The sequence below is a fragment of the Microtus oregoni genome, unplaced genomic scaffold (assembly GCF_018167655.1).
Source record: "Microtus oregoni isolate MIOR12 unplaced genomic scaffold, Mior012 000006F_ref0000085, whole genome shotgun sequence".
Lineage (NCBI taxonomy): Eukaryota > Metazoa > Chordata > Mammalia > Rodentia > Cricetidae > Microtus > Microtus oregoni.
This window is the reverse complement of record NW_024543065.1, coordinates 59065112-59090912: the sequence shown is the minus strand read 5'-3', so window position 1 is coordinate 59090912 and position 25801 is coordinate 59065112. Positions and strand designations below refer to the sequence as shown.

Here is a 25801-nt window from a genome sequence, read left to right as displayed (position 1 = left end):
CGGGACCAGTGACTGTGAGTCAGGACCCGGATTAGGGCTAGGAAGCAAAGGTAGCAAATTGCAAACAGAATTTTGTTTCCACAAGGAAATATGCTGACAATAAAAATGGGTGGGGGTGATGGCTCAGAGGTTAGGAGCGTGCATTGCTCCTGCAGAGGACCTGAGTTAGGTTTCCAGCAGCCATGTCAGGCAGCTCAGTCACCTGTAACTCCAGCACCAGGGCATGAGATGCCCCCCCCCTCTCTCTCTCTCTCACACACACACACACACACACACACACTATATTAAAAAACAAGACATTTTTTTAATTACTTTTAAAAAATTGAAAATAACACCACGTACAAGAGAAAGTGTGGGTGTGGTTTCTGCATCTCCAGGAGCAAGATATATTTCTAAATGGGCCGCCAACCATCACAGGAGCTATTTCCTGCTGTGGCTGACAGGTGGCAAAAATTTTAAACAGAACATCTTAGTTAGGGTTTCTATTGCTGCGATGAAACACCATGACCAAAAAGCAAGTTGGGAAAGAAAGGGTTTCTTCAGCTTAGACTTCAGCATTGCTGTTCATCACTGAAGGAAGCCAGGACAGAAACCTAAACAGATGAGGATCCTGGAAGCAGAGCTGATGCAGAGGCCATGGAGGGGAGCTGTTTACAGGTGGCTTCCAATAGGTTGTTCAGCCTGTTTCCTTATAGAATCCAGGACCACCAGCCTAGGGGTGGCACCACCCACCATGGGCTGGGCCTTCCCTCATGAATCCCTAAGTGAGAAAATAACTTACAACGCATCTCAAGGAGGTATTTCCTCAGCTGAGGCTGCTTCCTCTGAGAGCTCTAGCTTGTGTCGGGTTGACCACAAAACCAACCGGGACACAAGACTTCTGCAAAGAAAAACCACCTCTAGCTCAAGGAGACTGAAACTAAGAAGTTCAAGGGCAGAGGGGCAGAAAAGGAAAGAACCCGGCTGGCTGGCCTTGAAGAGAAGGGAGTATGTGCCAGGGTTTCTCCCTACCATGGACACTGGGTAAGAAGGCCAAATGTTCAGGGAGCAGAGCTCTGCCCTGCTCAGAAGTCTCAGAAACAAGAGTGACCAAGCCAGAGGCTGCAAAATGATACAATAGGGGTTGGCTGTGTATCTCTTCCAAAGATACAACCTAATAGGGTGGCTTGTTGATGCTGATGTTGTAGCAAAATTGCACATGAGGGATCTAGGCTGACTTCAAGGCAGTATGTACCCAGCATGCCCAGGCAGAGAAAAGAGGCACTTGGGCCTTTGGTGGTAAACCATTATCTGTTTATCTGTTTGTTTGTTTGTTTCTTAATCTATTTTTTGATCTGTGTGATAGCCCTGGCTGTCCTGGAACTCACTTTGTATACCAGACTAGCTTCGAACTCACAGAGATCCACCTGCCTCTGGCTCCTGAGTGCTGGGATTAAAGGCTTGCGCCACCACGGGCACAGCTGTTTTTAAATGTGTCTACACGTTCATCTGTGCATGTGCATGTGGGTGCCTGTGGAGGCCAGAAGAGGGCGCTGGATCCCCTAAAGTTCCATGCATTTGTGAGTACTCAGAACCTATCTCAGGTCCTCAGCAAAAACAGCTCATGCTCTTAACCACCAAGCCAGCTCTTCAGACCTTGTTTTTGAGACAGGGTCTTGCATTATAGCCCTAACCGCAAACTCATGGTCCTCCTGCTTCAGCCTCCAGAGTGCTGGGATGACAGGCGTGCAACATCGTATGAGACTTAACATCTAGTCAGTCCTTCCCTCCCTCGAGTATTTTTTTTTTTGAACAGGGTTACAGCATAACCTTGGCAGGCTTGAGCTCTATGTAGAGTAAGCTGGACTAAAGCTCACAGCAATCCTTCTGCCTCTGCCTCCCAAGTGCCTCTGAGGCCTATTCTACCACAACAGCTTAACAATTTATTTTAAAAAAAAAAATCCAACTAAAATGGTCAACCACCAACCACCAAAACCAAAAGGAGAAGTCCAGAGTGATCTTTTCGATATGCAAAGCAGAGCACAGTGGTCTCCCACTTAAACCCTTTATGACTTTCCATTCTCCTTTGATATAATTCGGAATCTTTAAACAAATTAATGGAACTTTTTATGCATACTTAATGCATACGGTAGTAGGGTCACAGATGGCCATTATACATTGAAATAATAAAATATTCTCTACTTAAAAATACAAAAGTTTATGGGTTTGGTGGCGCGTGCCTTTAATCCCAGCATGCAGGAGGGAGGCAGAGCCAGGCAGATCTCTGTGGGCTGAGACCACAGTCTGGTTTGCAGAGTTCCAGGACAGCCAGGGCTACACAGAGAAACCTTGTCTCAAGAAAACAAACCAAAACAAGTTTGAGGTCAGCCTCAACTAAGCAGTGAGTTTGAGGCCAGCCTGGGCTACCTAATGAAATCTTGACCCTCCCTCCAGTCTACCCGTACATTTTAACCACTAAAGTAAATGTCTGTAAAGAGGAAACAAGCGACGGAAGTATAAAAAGAGCAACAGTCACAGAAAGATGGAAGGCAGCCATGCAAGGAAGTAAGAGTGTCCAAGTGCAGAAGGGACAGCTGCACAAAGGTCCTGCTGCCTGAGGCAAACGGGAGGAGCAGGAGGCAGGCGACTCCTGGAATGAGTACTGGGAGGCCAAGGAGTCAGACAGGTGAAATCAGGAGGGTCACCAAGGAGAGCACTTGGTCTTACAAGGAACAAGGTGGAGCCAGGGTAGGGCTTGGAGCCAAGAGACGGACTTGGCTCTCTTGCTGCTAGCGGCAAAAGAGTGGAGCAGAATGAAAGCAGACCAAGTCAGGCCCAGGTCTGCTGAAGCTGGACAAGTGGCTGGGGACGGATAGGGAGAAATCCCTGGGCTGGCCATCTGGGTCCCCAAGCTAGCTAGGCTTCACACTGTGTTCTCCAGCAAGGACGACAACCACCCTTGGCTTGCAGAGTGGGTGCAGGGTTGGCTTGGCACCAGTACTCGTCCTACACTGCAATGTATGGTCATTTCCCGTCTTGAGACTAGGCAGGCTTCCCAGTCTCAAAAGCGCTGATGAGCCCTGCCCCTGCACTATTCTGGGGGAAACCCCTGGCTTCTGAGCACTGGACTCGCCGGGCCTGCAGGACTTGCACAGGCTCACACAGCACTGCTGAGAGCCCGGTGGGCTGGAGTCTGACCTGGAGTGCAGGACTAGACTGGGGAAGTCCCCACAAACGTGGGAACTTCTAAGGCAGGAACTGAGAGGCTCAGGAACTGGGTGGAGAGAGGAGGAAGAGGTCTTCCGCCCCCCAGCTGCGGTTCCCCCTAAACTTCCGCCCCAGACCTGTTCTTCCCGGCATCAACCTGACACTATCTCCACCCCACCTCTCCGGTTCCTCCCTGGTCCTCTTCTAAGTTTTAGGGAGAAGCCAGGGTGTTGAGACTCGTTTTGTTCGTTTGCTTGTTTGTTTCGAAGACAAGTTCTCATTCTGTATTCCATAATGCACTTCACTATGCGGCCCAAGCTGGCCTCGAACTCACGACAATCCTCCTGCCTCAACCTCTCCGATGCTGGGATGTCAGGAGTGCGCTCTCACGCCCCGCCCAGGCTGCTTAGTTTTAATAAAAAATTTCTTCTGTCCATCGGTCGGTGCAGGTCTCCTAGCCGGGCTCTTTACCCAGCCATCTAGGCCGAGGTCCGCGCTCTGTGTGTCGGTCCCCCTCCCGGTGGGGGCGGCGCCGTGACGCGCGGGGCGGGATCAGGAAGGGGGTGTTGCTGACGCCGCGGCGGCCTCCGGCGGCTCCGGTCTTTTGTGCGGACCGCGGGGTCCGTTGGGGGCGGCGGCCGAGGCAAGCGAGGCCCGGGAGGCCCAGCTCAGAGCAGCCGGCCGGGTCGTGCCCTGAAGCCGGGGCGCCGCATCCATGTTCGAGTAAGCGGCGGATCTCGGGTGGGGAGCGGGCAAGGCGGCGGGATCCGGCCGGGGCAGGGGGCCGGAGCGGGTTCCCAGAACTCGTGCATGTTGGAGCGACCCCGATGGGGACCGGGAGCGGGGACACGTGTCTCGGGGTGCGTGGGGGCTTGCAACCCGGCGGCAAGGCCCGAGCTTGGAGCGTCACTGCCGGCCTGGGACGCGCACGGGCAGCGGGGCGCTCCCCCAGGCCTGGATCGTGCCTCTTGATGAGCCCTAACCCGGCTCCCAGATGAAGGGACCACCTCGAGCCGCCCCACGCCCTTCAAGTCTAGGCAGGCCCCGCAGGCCCTCGGGTTGGTGGTCCCCGTTTGTCGTGGCGGCTGGGAGAAGGAGCTTCTTTGAGACTGAGATCTAGGCGGGGTGAGGGTCGTATGTGTTCCTACCTGAACCCCCATTCCTGTCTGGTTCCCTGTACCCACGGGTTTCCATTTGTGATTGTTATGGAAATGCCTGAACTCTGAGTGGGGTGTGTGTGTGTGTGTGTGTGTGTGTGTGTGTGTGTGTAAAACAGCTGGGACAGCTGGGATCCTTTGGGGCAGTGTTTGTGTGGCTCCCTGCATGTTATCTATCATCTTGTGTGTGGTGTGGTGGCAACCCGGTTGAGTGCCTCTGGGGCTCCTGGACCCACCGTGGTCGGACTCATTTTCTTTGTGGCGCCATGTGCAAATTCGACATTCAGAGCTTGTGCCTCATTGTGACTTTGGAGTGTCTTGAGGCGGTTTGGGGGTTCCAGGTGTACAGCGGTCACAGAATTCCACGGCTGGCTGTGCCTGTAATTTACCAAGAATGACACCTGCGCTTTGAAGGGTCCCTGTGAGTTGCCGTTGTGTGAGCCCCCATTGTGATTTTAGTATGTGTACATGGAAGGCCGGGGCTCTGCTGCTGTGTGTCTGACATCCACCTTTGAAAGCCTTTTGACTCAGTGGACAAGAGGAGACTGTAAGGTCCACCTGTGACGTTGTTGTGTGTCTGTGGGTGGCTGTAACTTACCTCTGGTTCCATCCACAGGAAGGTTCCTGTGTATCCATTTGTGACACGGTTGTTGCATGCCCCTGGGTGTGAGGGAGATTCTCTGAGCCTCTCAGACCCTTTGTGGCTTTGTCTGTGAAGAGAGACAGAGAGACCCCTTGTGGCTCTCTTGGCTGAGGACCCTCCCCCTGGGACCTTGGGTGTAACCTTAACTGCTCTGTAAAGCCAGCCCCAGGCCTCACCTCACCCTGTGCAGCTGTGTTATCCCTGAGTCGCCCGAGGCTATGGAATGTCAGGGTGCTGTCACTGTGACCGCTGATAATTATATTCCTGGAGAACTGGCCTTTGCCTTGTTTTCTCTGCCTGACGAACACCCTGAAGTCAGAGGGAGAGTCAGGGTGAGTAGGTTGACCTAATAACTTACCTGGATGTGACTAGGTGACCTGTGAGTAGGTTTGTGGCTTTTGCTGCTGTTCTTGTCTTCAGTGTTTCTCTAAAACTTTCCTGTGGCTTTATATGTGAAGCTAATTTATCCTGAACTTACTGTGTTTCTCTGAATTTGGAACTAATTCCGGGGCTCTGTGTGACTATAGCATATTTGTGGTGTGTGGGTGTGTGTATGTGTGTGTAATGTATAAATTTCCTGGCACTTGTGTACGACTACGACGTACAGGGCTGTGGTTGTTTATGTTTGTGACACTACTGTGCTTTTGACAGACAGACAGGAGAGATTAGCTTATCATACCTGCAGGCAAGTTTGCCTATGACAGGGTATCCCCAGCCAGTTTTCCCTTTCCTGCGCACCTGCGTGTTTTGCCCCCTCTACCCAGAGGCAGTTTCTGAGGCCCAGGAAGCCTCAGCATCTTGCACAAGGGAAACTCATTCTCTTCCGAGTCCCCGCCCCATCTCTCGCCACTTCTGACCCCTCCCTTCACTCTGCCAGGACTGGCTGACTGGCGTGGGCCGCCCTAGGGCTCTTGTGCTGGCCATGGAGAACTTCTCTTGGTCCCATCCAGGAGCAGAAACCGGGGGATGAGCTTGACTTGTCTGTGCCTCCATCTTGCCCAGTAGACCTGGGGCTTCAGAATAGGCCAGGCCTGGGTTAAAGGCCAGAGGTGAGAAGGGGCCACAGGGAGTGGTGGTCACTTTCTCCCTAGAATCAGGACGGTGGCTCAGCATCTTCAGGAGTGTGTTGTGAGCCCTGCTGGTGGTCCGCTATCCTCAGACCTGCTGGCCTCAGTCCTGGCTCTGAACCTGTTGTCCCGAGTGAGTCTAGCACTGTCTTCTCCCACACTGTGCCAGCTCTGTTCTTTGTCCTCAGCCCTTGGCCTCAGGGAGCCTTGCCCAGCTAAGCCTTTGCAGTCTGGCTCACTTAAGTAACTCTGGCTGCTCCTAATGATTCGGTCAAAATTCAATGCCTTTCAAATTGTAAGTTGAGGTTTCCGGTGGGGCAGGGCAGAAGAGAGACTTAGAAGTTTCTTTTTTGTTTTGTGGTAGTCCTGGTGATGGAGTTCAGGGCTTTGTACATGCTAGGCAAACACTCTTAACCCTGAGCTGTACCCCGCAGCTCCTGCTGGGTAGACAGACTGACTCACACCCCCAGCCTCTCACTGCTGACTTATAGACAGTCTACTGCTGAGCCGTGCCCCCAGTCCCTCACCAGCAGGTTCAAGGCCTTTGAGCTACACACCCCCAACTCTGGGGTTCTTAAAACTGAATCTTGGTATCAGTCTAAGCTGGTCTCAAACGTGTGATCCTCCTGCCTCAGCCCTGGAGTACTGCATTAACAGGAGTGCATTCCTACCTCCTCTGGCTAGAATCTGTATTCCCTGGTACTGTTGGCAGTGGTGCCCTGTGGGCTGTGCTGAGCTTTATAGCAATGGCAGGTGATTGCCCTGATCTCTGGCTTTTTTCCCTGATGTTCTGGCCCCCTAGTTAGTTAAGCCAGTCCCAGCAGCAGAGAGTTCGAATCTGTGTCTCCCACTGCCACCTTCAGGGTAAGCTGTATGTTTAGACCTATACGTTTAGACAGCAATAGGAAGGCCTGTGACACCAGCTGAGGTCCCTCCAGGGTCAGCATGGCTTCTTGGACAGTTCACTCTGCAGCCGTGCAAAGGGAAAGCTGTCGCTCATGGCTTCTTTGTTCCCTTGTCTTACGCGTCATGTCGCCTCCAAGTGTCCCTAAGAGGTCAGAACACCAGGTGAAAGCGAGGCTGGGGAGGGTGCAGATGCTGGCCCAAGGCCCCACACACGGAGGCTCTGGCTGATGGCTCTGAGACTGGAAGGAAGCCTTTGAGTCCAGTGTGGTGGGTCCCAACTCTGAAAGGGAACAAGCAAGCGTGATCGCTTCTCTCCGGTCATGGTGGTGCCTACTCATGGGCACCTGCTAGGCAATGTGGAGAAAGATGGGGATCCAGAGGGGCAGCATGTCTCTGGCAGATGCTCTGAGAACAGAGCAGCTGAGGGGGTCGGCATAGAGCTTGGAGATATGTCTGTCCAGCCCAGGGCTGCCTCACAGCCAGTGGGGGAAGAGCAGAGGGAAGAATGGAGACGGGAGCCAGAGGAGCGGTAGGTAGTTCAGATGATGAGGGCCAGGGAAGAGCTGTAGGCTTTCCTGGGGTAAGCGGGGTGGGAGCTCCTGATGTGGGTGAGCATAAGCTTTCCTGACCTGTATGTTGGGGCAGTGAGCTCAGACACCAGAGCACGGTGACCACAGGCACTGGGCTGACCCCGGGGGACAGGTAATGGCCCAGGCTAATGTTCATGTCCTTTTATTTAGTCACAGAATTTATTAAATGAATTTAGTTTATGAGTCCTGTGACTTCTTTTACAGCCCATCCGAGCAGGGCTAGGGCAGAGTGGGAACTAAGACAGCTCCCAGGCTTGTCCCTGGAAGCCCATGGAACCTGTCATCACAGAAAAGTCACAGCTGGGTGACGCTGCCCCAGCAGGGTATGGGAACCTGTGGAAGGGAGGGGCGCACCAAAGTCTTGAAATGTGCATAAGAATTTTCCAGGCCGCAGAATGGTCGTGTAGCCAGTAAGCCAATTGAGCACCAACTTTTCACTGTTTCTTGATATGACTACAAAAGAAAAAAAAAATCAGAAACACCAGCCAGGCATGGTGGCACAGGCCTGTTATTTCTGCTACTATTCAGGAGGAGGACACAGGACAATCAAAAGTTCAATCCCAGCCTAGAGTACTGAGTGAATTCAAAACCAACTAGTACAACTTAATGAGAGACATTGCCTCAAAATGAAAAGGAAAGGAGGTCTGAGGCATGGCTCAGGGGTAGAGCTCCTACTTACAATCCTCCAGCGAGGGGCTGGGGGCAGGGGGCTTGACTTAGTGGTAAAATGTTCACTAAGCATACAAGGTTCTAGGTTCAAATCCCAACTCAGCAAAAAAGAAACACACACGCACACACACACACACACACACCCCAAACAATTACAGGGCGAAGAAGAACAAGGGCAGTGTGGACAGAGGAAGTTTCATGTGCTAAAGATTATAGACAGGAGAGACATTTGAAGAAACATCCTGGGGGGTGGCGAGATGGCTTAGTGGGCAAAGGTGCTTGCTGCTAAACCCAACCAGCCAGGTTTGATTCCTGGGGTCCACATGGTAGAAGGGGAGAACCAAATTCTGAAAAACTTCTCTTATACTCCAAAATAGATCTGTGTCACCCGAGTTAGAATCCTTCCCAGAAGGCAGCTGTGCCTCCCTCTGCCGGCACCTTATGCTCGTAGCCTCAGTTTCCACTGGAAAGCTGGACGGTCATGGGGCCAAACACAGTGTTTTTGAGCAATGGTGGCAGCACACACTTTTAATCCCAGCATTCAGGAGGCTGAGACAGACAGATCTCTGTGAGTTCGAGGCTAGCCTGGTCTACAGAGTGAGTTCCAGGACACTAGCTCCAAAGCCACAGAGAAACCCTGTCTCAGGGAAGAAAAAAAAAAGTCAGTCACTCACTTGACATAATCCCGATAAGAAATCAACAATGGTGTTCTTTTAAAGTCCCTGCCACTCACCCCCACTGCCCGTATTGCAGTTAGTGTTTGCACAGTTACCAGAATGTTCCGTTTGCTTAACGTCCGCCTCCGGCAGGAGGTAAACTCACCAGAACCAAGCCATATTTCAAGTCCCTTGCCAGTGCTGGTTGCAGCCAGCTCGGGGCAGTTCATTCAGCCCCGCAGTGTTTATTAAGCATTAATTATGTGCCTTGTCTACAGTTCAGGTGCCAGGGGTAGAGATAACAACCAAGACTTCCTCCAGTTCACAGTGTAGGGCAGGTAATAAACACACTGAATAAACAAATGAGCAGAGTGAGTGCAGATAGCAGGCGGGTGAAGAGGGGGAGCGGTGCCTCTTTGAAGCTGAGGGACCGCAGAAGAGGAGCGCTAAGAACGAATGAGATGGAGTCGATTATACTGAAGCTGTGGGTGGGCTTTTCCAATGCAGGGAACCACAGATGTGGAATCCCTGATGCGGGAATGACCCTGGGAGCTTAAAGAACAAGAGGAATGACTGGGACAACCAGGGGGGACATGGGGCCAGGGAAGTGACAGGACCTGGTCACATCAAAGTCAGGGCTTAGAGAACCCTGAGATGACTCAGCTGGTCACCAGCTTCCCAGGCTGAGGGTGAGAAGAGACTGTGTGGGAGGCATGGACAGGAGCAGAAATGAAAAAGAAAACTTCCGTGGCAGATGTGTGGAAAGAAATGGAGGCTGGAAGGAAGAGAAGTGGCCATGAAAGGAAAAAGGGAAGCAGGTATTAGAGGTGGTGAGACCCTGAACAAATTAAAGATGAGGACAAGGCAAGGAAAGACATTAAGAGAGATGCTACCAGGGCTGGAGAGTGCCTAAGAGCCTGTGTCGCTCTTTCAGAGAACCTGGGTTCAGGTCTCTGCATCCATATGGTGACTCACCACTTCTTGTAACTTTAGTTCCAGGAGATCTGACGCCCTCTTCTGGTCTCCATGGGCACTGCACACCTGTGGTGCACATAAACACGCATACACACACTACATGCACAAATACATAAAAATAAATGACACTTTTTAAAAAGAAAGGTACTTAGGTTTGCATTTTGAGTGTCACTATTTATAAAGGTTTGCTTTGTGAATAAATTAGTAAGATAATGTTCAAAGATTATCAGGTGTTGGGCCAGTGAAATAGCTTTTTCAGGTAAACTCATTTGCCATGCAAGCTGGATATCCTGGGTTCAACCCAGAAGCTGTCCTCTGACCTCCACTCGTGGTCACAAAATAGCAGGTGTCCTTAAGAGCTCACTGTGCCTGACTGCATTAAAGAGACTTCACAGTTTGGTTCCTTTACACCCCAAAACAACTAGGTATGACGTCACCATTCCCTGGGCTACAATGAAGCAATAGGGACACAGGAATGTTCAGGGACAGGCTCTCGGGTCAGAGAGACAGGAAGCAGGTGAATGGGTGGGTGGAGAGGAGGGGAGAAGGATGGATGGATTGATGGATGAATGGATAGGCTGGTAGATGAGTAAGTATGGATGAGGGGCTGCATGGGGTAAAGGTGGGTAGAGGATGCATAAATTAGTGGATGGCTGGTTTGCCAAATGGGTGAGTGATGGAAGGACTGATAGGTAGATGGCTAGATTGGCAGATGAATGGATGGATAAATATAGTTGGATGGATGGATGGATGGATGGATGGGCAGGCAGAGCCACCAGATAACAGACACACTTTCAAAATCAGGTTCATCTGTGCCCTGGCCTGTTTTCACCCACCCACTCCTCTTCCTCTCTCTTCCTAGCACCACACCCCATTCTGGCCGGAGCTCACCAAGCAGCTCCCCGTCTCTTCGGAAACGGCTGCAGCTCTTGCCCCCAAGCCGACCTCCTCCTGCTCCTGAGCCAGAACCAGGCACCATGGTGGAGAAGGGGTCTGATAGCGCCTCAGAGAAGAGTGGTGTGCCCGGGACCCCCAGCACCCAGAGCCTGGGCAGCCGGAACTTCATCCGTAACAGTAAGGTGGGTGTGAGCTCAGGTGGGTTTGGTAGAGGGCGGCCAGGGCAGAGAACACAAGGGTTCTCTTCTGGAACGTTAGTTGAAGATGGGTTGCGTTCGTTGATGCTGTGGAGTGGCTTTCATGATGCAAGGATGTGTTGCCTTCTTTTGTGTTTATTTGTTTAACTCTGTGAAGCTATGTTTTTTGCCTGCCTAAAACTCACAATTGGTCTAATAAAGAGCTGAATGGCCAATAGCGAGGCGGGAGAGGGGTAAGCGGGGCTGCCAGGCAGAGAATAAATAGTAGGAGAAACAGAAAGAGGGAAGGAGTGAAAAAAGGAGAGGAGGAAGCCAGGAGTCGGACAGACACTAAGTAAGAAGAAAAGAAAGACATGTAGAATAGAAAAAGGTAAAGTCCAGAGGCAAAAGGTAGATGGGATAATTTAAGAAAAGCTGGCTAGAAACAAGCCACGCTAAGGCTGAGTATTCATAAGAAAGAATAAGACTCCATGTATTTATTTGGGAGCTGGGGGGTGGCCCCCCAAAGACTAAAAGATTTTTTAAAAACCCAACTCCAGGCTCCTCCTGACTCATCTCTTTCTCTTGCAGAAGATGCAGAGCTGGTACAGCGTGAGTATCTGCACATGGGGCTTGATATAGGTATGGGAGGGACAGTCTGCCAGCCAGGAATGGGAGCCCCAGCCAGGAGCCGTCAGGGAGTGGGTGATACTTAGAGACCCACACGTGAGATACTTCTGTTTACACACTGGATTGCATGCTGCTATTATGCTCTCTAAGTGGCCTTGGGCGAGTCACTTAACCTCGCTGAGCCTTCCTTTCCATTCCTTAAGAATTAGCAGCCCAATCTTGCAAGGCCAGAGGGATTTTGGTAACTGAGTAGAATTCACTGATGCCGGTGGTGGTACCTTGCACAGAACCTGGCTCATATATGTCAGTAATATGGCTCCGCGATTTAGAGTACTGGCTGCTCTTGCAGAGGACCCAGGTTTGATTCCCAGCACCCGTGTATGGCAGCTCACAACTGTCTGTAACTCCAGTTCGAGGGAAATCAGATGCCCTTTTCTGACCCCCACCTGCACTGGGCACATATACATGTAGGAAAATCACTGATATACATAAATAATTTTTTAAGTCAGTAAATGGCAGGTGACCTTATGGTGACATGTGTATTAGAAACAAAGAGGTCCCAAAGGCTGAGAAAATGGAGAGGGATTGAAATCTTTTGGGTCCCAAATAGGGGCTTGGAATCTGCATTCAGGTTCCCATGTCCCAAATCTCTTGGCAGATGCTGAGTCCGACGTATAAACAACGCAATGAGGACTTCCGAAAACTGTTCAGCAAGCTCCCTGAGGCAGAGCGCCTCATTGTGGGTGAGTCTCCGTGCCCCCAGCCCCTCGTCTCTGACCTAGATCTCTACCTCTGTCCTCCTTCGGGCCTCCCTGCAGGCCTGTGGGTTGCCAGCCACAGCATGTGTGACTCAGATGTCTGCCTGTCTCTCCCTTGGCTACTCTCAGATTACTCCTGTGCCCTGCAGCGGGAGATCCTCCTCCAGGGCCGCCTCTACCTCTCCGAGAACTGGATATGTTTCTACAGCAACATCTTCCGCTGGGAGACCACAGTGAGTTGAGCCGCAGGTGGATACAGAGGGGCGTCCAGATGGGCGGGGGCTTCCGGCTCGTTCTCACGGTCCCGTGCTTTCTTTAGATTTCCATCCAGTTGAAGGAAGTGACCTGTCTGAAGAAGGAAAAGACCGCTAAGCTCATCCCCAATGCCATTCAGATCTGTACGGAGAGTGAGAAGGTGAGTGGTGGACCTGATATGGGGAGCATTAGGGTTACCGCAGGGATCCCCCAGCTCACCCAAACATGCCCCATTTGTATTGCTCCTGGCCTGTTTATTCCCAGCCCTTTCACCCCTGATTTTACTGGGGTTTCTCCTTCCTGTACGATGTCTCCTCACATAGATGTCCAACAACACAGTGATCCTGCAATTTCCCGTAAATCCTACAATTCAGATGCCCCCACCCAGCCAACGCTGGGATTGGAACCCAGGCCTTTACACCTGCCAGACCAACACTCCACCACTGAGCCATCTCTCTAGATCGTCTTTGTTGGCTTTTTCTTTTGAGGGGCAGGGTCTCTCTATAAAGCCCTGGCCGACCTGGAACCTGCTCAGTACTCAGGCTGGCCTTGAGCTCACAGAGATCCACCTGCCTCTGCCTCCCAAGTGCTGGGATTTAAGGCTTGTTTGTATAAAAATATTTTTATTTTGTGCTTATGGGTGTTTGTCATGCATATGTGTACCACATGCCTGCAGTGCCCATGGAGCCAAAAGAGGGCATCAGATCTTCTGGGACTAGAGTCAGAGATGGTTGTGAGCTCCCTGGGTGCTGGGAACCCAGCCCAGGACTTTGCAAGAACAGAGAGCACTCTTAACCACGGAGCCATCTCTTCACCCCCAGACCTTGTTTGTTTGCTTGCTTTTGAGATGGCATCTGCTTGTATTGCTCAGGCTGACCTCAAATTCCAAATCTTGCCTCTGCCTCCCTGGTGCTGGGACAGCAGCACACCTGGCATTTGTCCATTTGGTTGAAAGATAGCTATGTCATTCTGGGGTCCTAACGGAAACAGGAAGGACCAGGCAAAGTCTGCAGCAGGCATCCCTCTGTGTTTTGTTGGCCCAGGACTGGGGGAGTTAGATATCCTTGACAGCAGAGAGGGCTAGGAGAGCACTGGGCTTGGCTCTCTCAGCTCCAGGCATGGGGAAGGTGACTCAATGGGGTGTCAGGAGAGACCCGTAATCCTGCTCCCCCGCCCTCTCTCTTTGCAGCATTTCTTCACCTCCTTTGGGGCCCGTGACCGCTGCTTCCTCCTCATCTTCCGCCTCTGGCAGAACGCGCTGCTTGAAAAGGTGGGCATGGATGATGCTCAGGGTGGAGGCTGGGGTTCACCAGAGAGGACCCCAAAACCTTGGGAAACTCCCGGTTCTTTTGTGGACACCAAGCCTTATGCATCTGTGGCTTCTCCCAGGGTCTTGTCAGGGGTAGGCCAAGAGTTCCCACCTCTAGTGTTGAAGCCAAGTCCCTGATGAAGGAGCAAGGAATTGGTATAGACTGGTCTATGCTGGTGCCCAGAGAAGCCTCTATGTGAGGTTCTGGTAGCAGAGAGGGAGGGGCATAGAAAGTGAGCAGCCATCACACCTGTCCACCAAAATTGCCGACACCCCTCAGTCTCCCATTCCTGCTTGGCTGTGTGCCTTGCTCTCTCCCGGATACTCACCCCCAGGGCAGCTCCAAACTGAACATCCTTATAAACAAGATTACCAGAAGTCTCCACTCAGGAACCTGATGTGGGCAGTGCCCCCAAAGAGGAAAAGGGCAGGGGAAGCCTAAAATTCAGGTCCTGCAATTCTAGCCTCATCACGAAGCAGCTGTGTGTGGCCTGGCCTGGACCCAAGGGGGACCATGGGTGGGAGCTGGGCTCAGTCTGGGTGGATTAGGCATTGTTGGGAATCTGATCTCTGTGCTATTACATCTCAGATGGGTGACCTTGAAGGGGCTACTGGGCACAACTCGTCCTGAAGTCCTGATAGTGTTGTACTAATATCTACGTGAGTTAGCACTTACTCAGAGCCTGGAAGAATGCCAGCAGCTGCCATGGCCTTGGCTGTTATCATTAGTCGCTATTATTTCATTGTCATTGTGGCCCAGCTGATCCCTGGGCAGCGGGAAGGCCAAGGCTGTGGAGGATGTAGAGAGAAGAATGGAGACAGGGCAGCCTAGGGGTGAGAGCTTGGGCTCTTCTGGGATCTAGTTGTGTTTCAGTCTTCGTGGGTCACTTGCGTGACCTTGAGCACGTGACTTCCCCTTCTGGAGCCTCCAGATCCCTCTCAGTAAAAAATGGGGAGCTTCCCTGGCCAGTGCATCATGGACTTAGGAGGTCTTAGGTGTGGCTTGTAGGCCAGGGCCCAGACTTTGCAGAAACAGGTTGACCAGTGATGGATGCAAGATGGCTCTGGGGTGGATAGCCATGCTGCTCCCTTGTGGAAGCCAAGGGAACTACTGGGACCCAGCCATGGGAACAAGATGCCAACCTTGCATCCCTTGTGTCTAGACACTGAGTCCCCGCGAGCTTTGGCACCTGGTCCATCAGTGCTATGGCTCGGAACTGGGCCTTACCAGTGAAGATGAAGACTATGTCTGCCCCTTACAACTGAATGGTCTTGGGTGAGTTGGAGGTGGAAGGTGGCACCAAGAGATGTTGGGAGTCTCCGAGGGACCTCCCTGGGTCCCTTGGATCTGCTGTCGATCTGATGTTGACAGACACGAGTAACATACCTTTTGCTAGATCTCCTAAGTGCTCCGTGGCCAGAGGTCACTATGCAAAGCCAGGGATGGGGTGGGGGAGGAGAACTCCGTGAACATAGCTTGTGGAGGCTTGAGGATCCAGCCGTTTCCCACTTCCTCCTTTCCCTTGCAGGAGTCCCAAAGAGGTAGGAGATGTGATTGCCCTCAGTGACATCACCCCTTCAGGGGTGGCTGACCGCAGCCAGGAGCCAAGCCCTGTGGGCTCCAGGCGTGGCCGGGTTACCCCGAACCTCTCTCGAGCCAGCAGTGATGCAGACCACGGGGTGAGTAAGTGGGTGCTTATGGAGAGAGATGGAGAGGTTGGGAATGGAGGAGGGAGCATGGAAGATCAATAGAGGGACAGACATTCGGCAGAGGAATGGGGGGATGGGTGGAAACAGACAATATAAGCAGGGGGGAATATAGCAGAGTAGAAGGGAAGGGAGGACACAGAGGGGAGCGAGATGTATGGACAGCAGACGGGTAGGCGGTAAAGCTTGTAGGCCAAGCATCAGCATAAGCCCTCATCACTGGATGGCCCTGAGGCCTCTGACAGACTAGGCAGGAGCCCCCAGGTCCAGGCATCACGTCCCCAGGATTGGTCACTACAACTCCAGCTGTCTATCAAGCTCACTGACCCGTGGGAATCCTTGGGCTGGAGTCGAGGTGTGAGAAGGCTGGATGGAGTCCTTCTCTGCAGGCCGAGGAGGACAAGGAGGAGCCGACAGCCAGCCAGCTGGATGCCTCCTCCAGCCAGACAGCGACCCCAGTAACAGAACCTCCGAGTACTGAGCCAGCCCCACCAGATGGACCCACATCCCTGGGCCCCTTGGATCTGCTGTCCAGAGAGGAGTTATTGACAGACACGAGTAACTCATCTTCATCCACTGGGGAGGAAGGTGAGACCGATGGCCCCAGTTCATTCCCTTCAGTTATACCCAAGTGGGGGTCAGTGAGACGGGAGGCATTGGTACACAGGGTAAGCCATGCATGTGGCCAGGGATTTCATTCAAATGGTGTGCCCTGAGCCCTGCATTAAAGGTCATGTGACCAGAAAGCATAGGCTGTAAAGTTGGCCATATTCATTTTCTCTGTACTGAATTTCAAGTAGACTTTACTCTTGTGAGCACGGACAGAGCCCTAGGCCTGGCTACACGACAATGTATGGCATAGTAACCATAGCAGAAATCCCAGGCTTGGCTTCAACTGGTTTGACATGACAAATGCCTCCAATTGACCAGAGGGGTCTGTGTCCATGGATACCATTGTGGTGACGTTTGTTGTGCCCACCTTGAGCCACTCGTGTGAGGTCAGGAAGGGCTGAGTACTCTTCCAGGTTCTGAAGTAGCTCTTGTTCAGGAAGATGAGTTGCCCTTCCACACTGGGAGGCCCAGGAGTGAGGAGGAACAGTTGGCCCAGGGGAAGGAGAGGGTGTATCCATGTGACGAGGCCCCTTTTGTCCCCCAGGTGACCTGGCCGCCCTGCTTCCCGACCTCTCTGGCCGTCTCCTCATCAACTCCGTCTTCCACATGGGTGCTGAGCGGCTGCAGCAGATGCTCTTCTCCGACTCGTCCTTCCTGCAGGGTTTCCTGCAGCAGTGCAAGTTCACAGGTCAGGGGGCGAGGGAACGGAGGCTTCCTTGAGTAGCATCTGCAGGAGCAGACCGCGTGTCCCTTGTGTTGGTTGAGTGGCTTTCGAGAGGCTTTTCAGCCACTCCATGCTTCAATTTCTTCTGCACACTGGGTGTGCTTGTAGTACCTGCGCCACCGTGAGAAGTCAACGAGTCGCTGCAAAGACAGGCTCTCCAGCAGTAGCCACACTAAATCTAACCAGTGCAGGTAGTGGTCCGGCATGTGGTGTCCGCTCTCTCAGACTCCTAGAGGACTGGGAGCCGTGGAACAGCTGAGGTCGTTAGCATATGTTTAGGCTTGGTTTTAATCAGCTCTTATTCCTGGGTAGAACCCTGAGCAGGCAGAGGTAGGTACAACCAGACACAGTCCTTGTGAGACTGGAAGACAGTAGAGCTGGGCTGGGGAGATGACTCAGTCCCTAACGTGCTTTCTGTGCAAGCATGAGGACTCAAGTTTGATACCCAGAACCCACATAAAAAGCCAGGTATTGGGCCAGCAAGATGGCTCAGTGCTTGCCCAAGACTCTCTCGGTGGAAGGAGAGAACCAACAGCTCAAGTTGTCCTCTGACACATAAGTGCCCTGGTACACATGCTCGCCCCATAAATAAAGAAATGTAGTTTAAAAAAAATGTCTTAAAAGGGCTAGAGAGATGACTCAGAGGTCCACAGCGTGTACTACTTTACAGAGGACCCAAGTTCAACTCGCAGTAACCCTGCAAGTCTGCTCACAATGGCCTGTAACTCCAGCTCCAGTAGGATCCACATGGACATGGACGGACACACACACACAACAACAGCAGCAAACACTACAAATAAACTAGCTCTAGAAGTCGGGCACTGTGGCACACACTTCTGGCCCCGTCACTAGTGGGCTTGATCCCTGCTGGCTAACCTGTCTCAGTTGGTGAACATTGGGCCATTGACAGATCCCATCTCGGGAAAACGAGGTGGGTGTGCCCAGAGAGAAATGACACTCAAGGTTGTGCTCTGACTCCCTGTGTACCCACACACGTTCACTTACGCACACGCACAGGCATGGACACACATGCAGACACATGTCATGCCCCCCCTGCCCAGACAACAGAGGTAACATGTTAGGGAAATCAAGGCCTGGGCCTCCACTGGGAGCATGAAGGATGGTGGAACAGGGACCCAGTTGGAAGGATTTGGAGAGGAACTAAGTTCAGTGTGGGCCCTGGTAGGCGTGAGAGTTCAGGAGACCTCCAGAACATGGTGTCCCTGAGGTTGTGGTTTTCTCATTTGGTGCTCTGGAGAAACCACACATGGCACAGAAAGGAACTGAGGGTCTAGCAGTGGATGTGGCGGCTCCAAAAGGGTCAGAACACTGGGCCGGAAGTGCCCCAGCTGTCACCATCACTGTAGTTTAAACTTTTCAGTTTCTAAACTCAGAGTGACACGGGTTGGGTGGTGCAGTTGGGGACAAACCTCCAGAGAATGGAAAACCTCTGGCAAGTCTGCATCTCCTATAGCCTGGTAGTCAAGAAAAGAAAACACCATCCTTACTCTCCTCCTCCCTCCCCTAGATGTGACCTTGAGCCCCTGGAGCAGCGACAGCAAGTGCCACCAGCGTAGAGTCCTGACCTACACTATCCCCATCAGCAACCCACTGGGCCCCAAGAGCGCCTCTGTGGTGGAGACGCAGGTGGGCCGGGTGAGGTGGCCAGCTGGGTGGGGCTGATGTGGGAGGCAGGCCTGACCTCCCTCCTGCCCCTGCTCCCCACAGACGCTGTTCCGGCGTGGCCCGCAGGCGGGCGGGTGCGTGGTGGACTCCGAGGTGCTCACCCAGGGAATCCCTTACCAGGACTACTTCTACACTGCCCACCGCTACTGCATCCTGGGTCTGGCCCGGAACAAGGCCCGGCTTCGGTGAGCCCGAGTGTGCCTTATCCCTGCTCCGTCTCAGGGCTGCCTCCCACCCTGGCGGAGGTCAGAGGGGAACCCCGGGGACCACAGAGGTCATTGGAGTACTGAGAAGTGTATATAAGTGAAGGGAATAGTTGATGTGCTCAATCGCTTATTGAACATCTATTCTAGGCCTGAGGTACAAAAATCGTCCTGTTAGGGACCCCGGACTCTATGGGAGAAATTCTAGTGAGTGAAGTATTGCAGAAAGATCTTCAGTTCACCTCCTCCCAGGAGGCTAGAGTGAGGGGCAGGGGACAGTTTCCTGACTCTGATGATCTGGGAGGGCCTCTGGGAAAATAGTTCACAATAATGGGGTGGGGGCTTTCCATTTGGAATGACCGGTACAAAGGCCCTGGGGTAGAAGCTTGGGAGTAGCTGGAGTAGGGAAGTAGGAGGGGAAGTAGGAGTTCATGAAGCTTTGCAAGGTTTCATGGTGGGCTTGACCATCAGCTGATGCACCCAGGGCAGGGCTCCCAGAGGACCCTGAGTTGAGTCCACACACAGGCTCCTTCTAGCTCCAGATGGGGGCAGGGAGACCAGGAAGAGGCCTCCTACTCTGTTGTGTGTCTGTAGAGGTAAGGGCCAGGGCTAGTTAGGAGCAGCATGGAGGACAGTAGGGGAATTCTGAATAGGTTGTGCAATCTCAACACTGAGAAGTCTGGCACCAGAGATTGCCAAGATCAAGACCGCAGAGCGAGTTCAAGGCTGCCCTGGGCTGGGGTGTGGCTCAGCCATTGAGCTCCTGCTTGGCAGGTAGGAGGCTCAGTCCCCAGAACACCCCAAAACTAAAGACTGTGATTTAGATTTAAGTGTGAATGGAAAAAGCTGAAGAGGCCGAGGTCAAGGTCTGAGGTGTTTAGCCTGAGCCACGGGAGGGGCTGTTTGTCAGTGACTAAGCCTTTCCTCTGAATCAAAAGTTTGGGGGCACACAGACTGCCCCCTCATGACCTGACCTAGGTTCTCCTCTTGTTCCCATCCTAGTGTGTCCTCAGAGATCCGCTACCGAAAGCAGCCGTGGAGCCTTGTGAAGTCTCTCATTGAGAAGAACTCGTGGAGTGGCATTGAAGATTACTTCCACCATCTGGGTAGGGGACTGAAGGCTGGTGGGGCATGGGCTGTGGCTCAGCCGGGTACAGACGTCCTGAGCCAGCTTTTGTCCTTCAGAGCGAGAACTCGCCAAGGCAGAGAAGCTGTCCCTGGAGGAAGGAGGGAAGGATGCTCGTGGCCTACTGTCAGGCCTGAGGAGGCGGAAGCGACCCCTGAGCTGGAGGGGGCACGGAGATGGGCCTCAGCACCCGGACCCAGACCCCTGCACCCGGACCAGCATGCACACCTCAGGTGCGATGCCTTGAGGCGGGCAGCTGGAGGAGGTGGTCCCTGAGGTGTGCCAGGCTCACCCCAAGCTGCTGTTTCACAGGTTCTCTCAGCTCTCGCTTCTCGGAACCACCCCTTGATCAGGGCCCCGGGGCAGGCATCCCCAGCGCCTTGGTTCTCATCAGCATCGTGTAAGTCAGGGGCATGTGTGGATCTGCAGCCTGGCTGTATGATGGAAACCCAGTGCTTGGCCTCTCTGGGCCTCTGCTTTTGTTGGGGCATGGGCTCAACTCAGAAGGATTGCATGGGATGGTGTTTGGGATGTGGCCAGCAGGGTCCCCATGGGCTGCTTGATTTATCTTGGAGAAGTCTTTCTTATGGGACAACAGTCACCCTGGAGATCCTGGGAGATGAAAGGGAGACAGTTTTGGAAGAAGAGACAGAATATGTGGAGTTAGCCACTCTAAAGAAGTCAGGTCATGAATACGCTGCCTGGTTTTCCTGTACCCAGTCCTGAGCTGGGTGAGGACCCAGAAACTAATGGGAATGATGGAGAAGTTGGAGAGCTGACGTCAGACCAGAAGGAAGGAGTGGGCTGATATGGGAGGTCCACTGCAGCAAAAGATGGGAAGACATCAGATTCAGGGTAGCTGAGAATGCCTGGGCTGAGACTCAGTGGGGCTTGGTCAGGGACACCAGGCATTTGGAGGACAGCAGGTATGGGAGGACAGGACACTGAGGAAAAGCAAGAAAGATCCCCCCCCCCCAGCTTCAAGCTGACCCAGGTTGCACGCTCAGCCTCTGGAGGCTCCAGTTTCCTCAGGTCACCCAGGAGGAACCCTGTGGGCTGCCGGGCTCAGAGCTAGCTAGCTACCCTGGGTGGAGGAGGGCTAGGTACCAGTACTGCCCTGGTCAGTTCTCACATCTCTGTCTTCCCCTCGCTGCCTCTGCAGGATCTGTGTGAGGTAGGGCCCTGAATTTTCCCCCTGCTACCCACCCCACCCCCCCTATTGCAGTTCATTCCCCTGCAGCATTCTCTTCCTGTTCAATGTCCCTGGCTCTTACAGGGAAGATGGCTTAGTGTGGCCGGTAAGCATGTAGGCCTGACATAGGTCCGGGTGTGAACCCTCTGTTTTCTGCTTATGGGCTGTGTGACCCTAGGCCTATTGGTCGCCCCTCTGAGCCTCTTTCCTCCTCTGAAAAGGGTGGGTAATCATGGTACCCTTTAAGGTATGGCTACGCTGGTGTATTGGGGGCAGGGCAGAGCTCCAAGCCAGACTAGAGGGAGCCTCCCAATCCCAGGATCCCTGATCTCTGGCTCTGTCTGCAGCCTCATCATCCTCATCGCCCTCAATGCCCTCCTCTTTTACCGTCTTTGGGCTCTGGAGAGAACAGCCCACACCTTTGAGTCCTGGCACAGCCTGGCACTGGCCAAGGGGTAGGTGGAGAGCCTGAGGGTAAGGTGGGGGGCAGAGCTCACTCCCACGGGAGCATCCACTACCGTTCATTTGGATTCTGCATCTCCGCAGCAAATTCCCCCAGACCGCCACGGAGTGGGCCGAGATCTTGGCTCTGCAGAAGCACTTCCACAGTGTCGAGGTGCACAAATGGAGGCAGATCCTCAGAGCATCCGTGGAGCTCCTGGATGAGGTGCGAGGTGGTCACGTGAGGCGGTGGGGCCTTGGGTCAAGATGGCACCCTTCTGGGGCCTTTGTTTCTCTTCTCATAAAACAAGGAAGGAAAACCAGTCCTGGTACAGATCTCTTAGCTTGCTAGGGATGTACGTGGAGCAGAAGAAAAAAAAAACTATCATATCTTGAAAAGACGTCCTTCAGGCTTGGCTGGGTCCAAGCATGTGGCTGTAGTAGGAATCCCATCTTTCTGTTCTGCTGGTGGCAGGCTGGGTGTGGGGACATTCAGGGGACATCACTCTCTGTTATTAGCTGCTGGGAACACATGTGCATCCTTCCTTCAGCCAGGGAGAACTGGGCTGGGTCCTCTGCCTGCTTTGGGCTTAGGTCTGCTTATAGGGGAGTGACTCTCCCAAAAGCATTTGGGTCCCATCTCCAAAATGGGGTTGATGAAGCCACCCTGTGTAGTTCAGGGGACAGCCAAGGTCAGACTCTGTTGTGTGACTTGATGTAATTGACTGTCATTTGAGTCTTGTCTGCGTCTTCTGAACGTCAGAGAGTAAGGCCATCCTTGATGAGCTGGGAATGCACAGGCGTTTGGAGTAGTGCCAAGCACACTATAAACGCTGCATGGACTTGCTATTGGTAAGCCTCACCCAGGCACCCAGCAGGTGCTCAGTGAATATACTGTCACCATATAGTGATGCCTTTAGGCCCAAGAAAACTGCAGCCAGCAGCTGCGGAAGACTAAGGAAAATGTGAGGTACTGAGGTGGGTACCTATGATAGGGGGAAGATGAAAAAATGAGAAGACTGGCTTTGGTCTCTGAGGGCTTCAGGCCTGAACTGAAGGGATTGATAGAAATACTATTTAGTGGGGCTGGAGGCATAGCTGCTCAGTGGCAGAGCCCCTGCCTAGAATCCCCCAGTGAGGGGATAGGGTGTGGCTCAGTGGTAGAACCCCTGCCTAGAATCCCCCAGTGAGGGCCTGGGGTGTGGCTCAGTGGCAGGGCACTTGGCTAGCATGCATAGCACATGGGTTATATCCTTAGTATGGGGTGGGGTAGAGCAGAAACCCAAAATAAAACTAAAAATATTCTATCCACTAGCACACATTAAAAACAAAACTCGCAACTTTTAGGAACACTGAACCCCAAAACCAAGCTCCCAGAGAGATGCTTTAGTGGAAAGGGAATGCAAGACAGGGTAGGGAGGGATATGAGAGTGGGTTGCCTCACTCATGGAAAGCCAACAGGACTCCCCAGTCCTGAGTTCAAGCTTGATTACTTTCCCTAAATTCCCAAAGGTACCAAGTCGCTGTCACACCTTAATGAGATTAAGAGCCCTTAGCATAGCTGGGCTGTCCTGCCACTAACCTAGAGTGACCTGTCTGTCCTCTAGCAAGCCTTGCAGCAGGAAGTTACTCTCTGTGACCAATGTATGTGGCAGATACAAGGTGAACTGGTTGATTTTCTCCCCCCACCATGGCAACACTTAGCAACTGAGGGAAGGCTTATTTTGTCCCCTGGCTTAAAGATGTGTTCTGTCACAGTGTCTGGGGAGGCTCCGGCCATGTTGTTAGTGGCTTGGTTCTTGCTCAGGTTATATTGGGATTAGGAAGTAGAGGTAGAAACCGGCCAGGCTGTAATCCACAAGGCCCCTCCCTAGTGGCCTAGGTCCACCAGCTAGCCTCCAGACTGCTGAGGATTAAGTGTTCAGGGGCTTGAGCCCAGGGCGGGGGACATTTCACAGTCAAACCATAAGAGGAGGAAATGTTTATTAGGCCCAAGATGTGCTGTCGATCATAATGGGTGCCCTGGGAACCTGAGAAGCACAGACCAGGAAGTGGAATTAGGGGACGCGTTTGCCTGTCCAAGACCTCCCCTAAGTAACCAGTTAGGCCCTAGGGCTGAAGGCTCCACAGCCTTCTGCAACAGCGCCATCTGGTGGAGACCCTTCAGCACACCAGCCTGTGGGAGCCGGTTCAGATGTAACTAGTAAGATCTTGTCCCCCTTGTGTAAGCGGACAAGATGTAGGGGTGTGGCATCCTTTGGTTCAAGATTAGGACTTGGTCAAAATCACCTGGAGGACTTACTGTGGGTCAGACTCCAGCACCCTCAAATCTCTGATAGGATCCTATAAAACTGGGACGTTAATCACTCATTCCTCGGGCAAGAAAGTAGTCCTACAGCAGTGAAGAGATTCACCCACTGTTAGGAATAGCAGAGTCAGGATTTGAACCCAGGCCACCTGGGTCCCAGGATTTCACTTTGAGGAGTTATCGGGCTGAGGGGCGGTGGGGCGGCGGGACTGTGCAAGACAGCATAGATCGTGCGCTCATCCGACCTCCTCACCTCTTCGGCAGATGAAGTTCTCCTTGGAGAAGTTACATCAAGGTATCACCCTCCCGGATCCTCCACTGGACACTCAGCCACAGCCTGATGACAACTTCCCCTGACGACTCCTGATTGAAAAGCAGTAACCCCCCCCCCCCAAGTGGACAGAAGGACGTATGGAACCCTGGCAGCCACTGCTGGCACGGTGCGAACACCGCCGGGAGGTTCCCGCCTGCCCCTCCCAGTGGCCCCGCCAAGAGGCCAAGAGTCACACAGACCTGGGGACCATAGAACCAAGATGCACTTTAGATCTGCGTGCGCGCACGCATGCGCGAGTCCAGCTGCCACTGCCTGCTCAGCCAGGAAGCTGGCCCGGCCATTGGCAGCCTCTTTCCTCCCAACTAACTTATTTTGCCCAGCTGGGGTTGTGGGGGGCACCTTTTGGGGTGCACGAGGCCCTCATCTCTGGGTTTAATGTATTATATTTATTTGGGGATAGCAACCTCAATAAAGGGTTGGAAACTGCTATGGCTGTCTGTGCCGGTGAAGCAGACGTCCCATTCGCTGTCCATGGTACAGGCCCTGTCATCTGATGTCAGATCTGCCTTACTCAAGAGCAAAGCAGCTGCCCCAGGTGGCCTACATATTAGCAGCCACTTGGTGGGGGTGGGAGGGCACATCAACATGGAGAACTAAAGTTGAGATCTGCCATCAAGGAGATTTGAAGTCAATACGTGTGGCCTTTTGGGGATTGGGGATTGAACCTATGGCCCCTGCATTTGCTAGGCAAGCACTCTACCACAGAACTCTGTCCCCAGCCTTTTCCCGTTTTATTTTTTCTATTTTTTTTTTTTAGTTTTAAATTTTACCTTTATTTATTTTGAGATGGGGTTCCACTATAAAGTCTTGGCTGTCCTGGAACTTGCTATATAGACCAGGCAGGCCTTGAATTCACTGAGATAGATCTGCTTGTGTCTACCTCTCCGGTGCTAGGATTAAAGGGGTGACAACCTCTAATCAGACTTAATACTTAGATCTCTAGTTTCTTTTCTCCTGTGAGATAGGGTCTAACTAAATCTGCTGGCCTTGAATTCACCCAGGAAAGCCCTTGTAGGACCTAGAACGTGTGTTCCCACCTCAGTCCCCCGAGGAACTGGGATGCCAGGCCTGCGCCACCAGCCTCGGAATATGCCTCCTAACGGGGCTTGGCAGAATAAGCCAAAACTCATTCCATTTACCACAGAAGAATTGGAAGGAAAGATGAAACTCGTGTCACGAGCATTAAGTGGGGACCGGGCTTTGCTATTCCTTTCATCCTATGACACACTCTTGGTCCCAAGGCTACCATGAGGCAGATTCTAGGCACCCCCCTATGACATCTCCACATGTTAATTTTTTAGATTTATCGTTTGGTTTCTGTATGAATGAGTGTCTTGCCTGTCTGTATGGATGTGCACTGTATCCTCAGATCACAACAGGGCACCGAATCCCCTAGAACTCTTGGTGGTTGTGAGCCATCATGTGGTTGCCGGGAACCGAACCTGGGTCCTCTGCAAGAGCAACAAATACTCCTAAGTGCTGAGCCACCTTTCCAGCTCCAGATCTTCAAGTTTATACACAAGTTACTGTCCCTCTAAAACCAAACACCTCCCCATCAGCCATCAGTGGTGCAAGCCGAACCCAGCTATGCCCT

The 25801-nt window shown here is 52.7% G+C and overlaps 1 protein-coding gene across 2 annotated transcripts; it reads left to right on the top strand.

The window, feature by feature from the left end:
• Positions 1-3733: 3733 nt before the first annotated feature.
• Positions 3734-24634, top strand: Gramd1a (GRAM domain containing 1A). 2 transcript variants are annotated; one of them, XM_041654361.1, is made up of 20 exons: positions 3734-3909; positions 10712-10928; positions 11514-11534; positions 12211-12295; positions 12440-12543; positions 12630-12725; positions 13755-13835; positions 15038-15150; positions 15404-15554; positions 15971-16169; positions 16738-16881; positions 18446-18564; positions 18646-18788; positions 19809-19912; positions 19992-20165; positions 20245-20332; positions 21095-21106; positions 21472-21579; positions 21671-21791; positions 24138-24634. In XM_041654361.1, exons 1-20 carry the CDS (start codon positions 3902-3904, stop codon positions 24228-24230), a joined length of 2181 nt encoding a protein of 726 aa, XP_041510295.1. In that variant the 5' UTR covers positions 3734-3901; the 3' UTR covers positions 24231-24634. The 2 variants fall into 2 exon arrangements, with proteins under 2 accessions (XP_041510295.1, XP_041510296.1); XM_041654362.1 differs by lacking the exon at positions 21095-21106 and having other exon boundaries at positions 3735-3909.
• The last annotated feature ends 1167 nt before the right edge of the window (positions 24635-25801 follow it).

What these genes read in the sequence shown, in the direction of transcription:
- Gramd1a (XM_041654361.1), top strand. An exon ending in AGATGCAGAGCTGGTACAGC is followed by an intron (nt 11,535 to 12,210) that starts GTGAGTATCTGC and finishes ATCTCTTGGCAG; the next exon opens with ATGCTGAGTCCGACGTATAA. An exon ending in AGATTACTTCCACCATCTGG is followed by an intron (nt 19,913 to 19,991) that starts GTAGGGGACTGA and finishes TTTGTCCTTCAG; the next exon opens with AGCGAGAACTCGCCAAGGCA.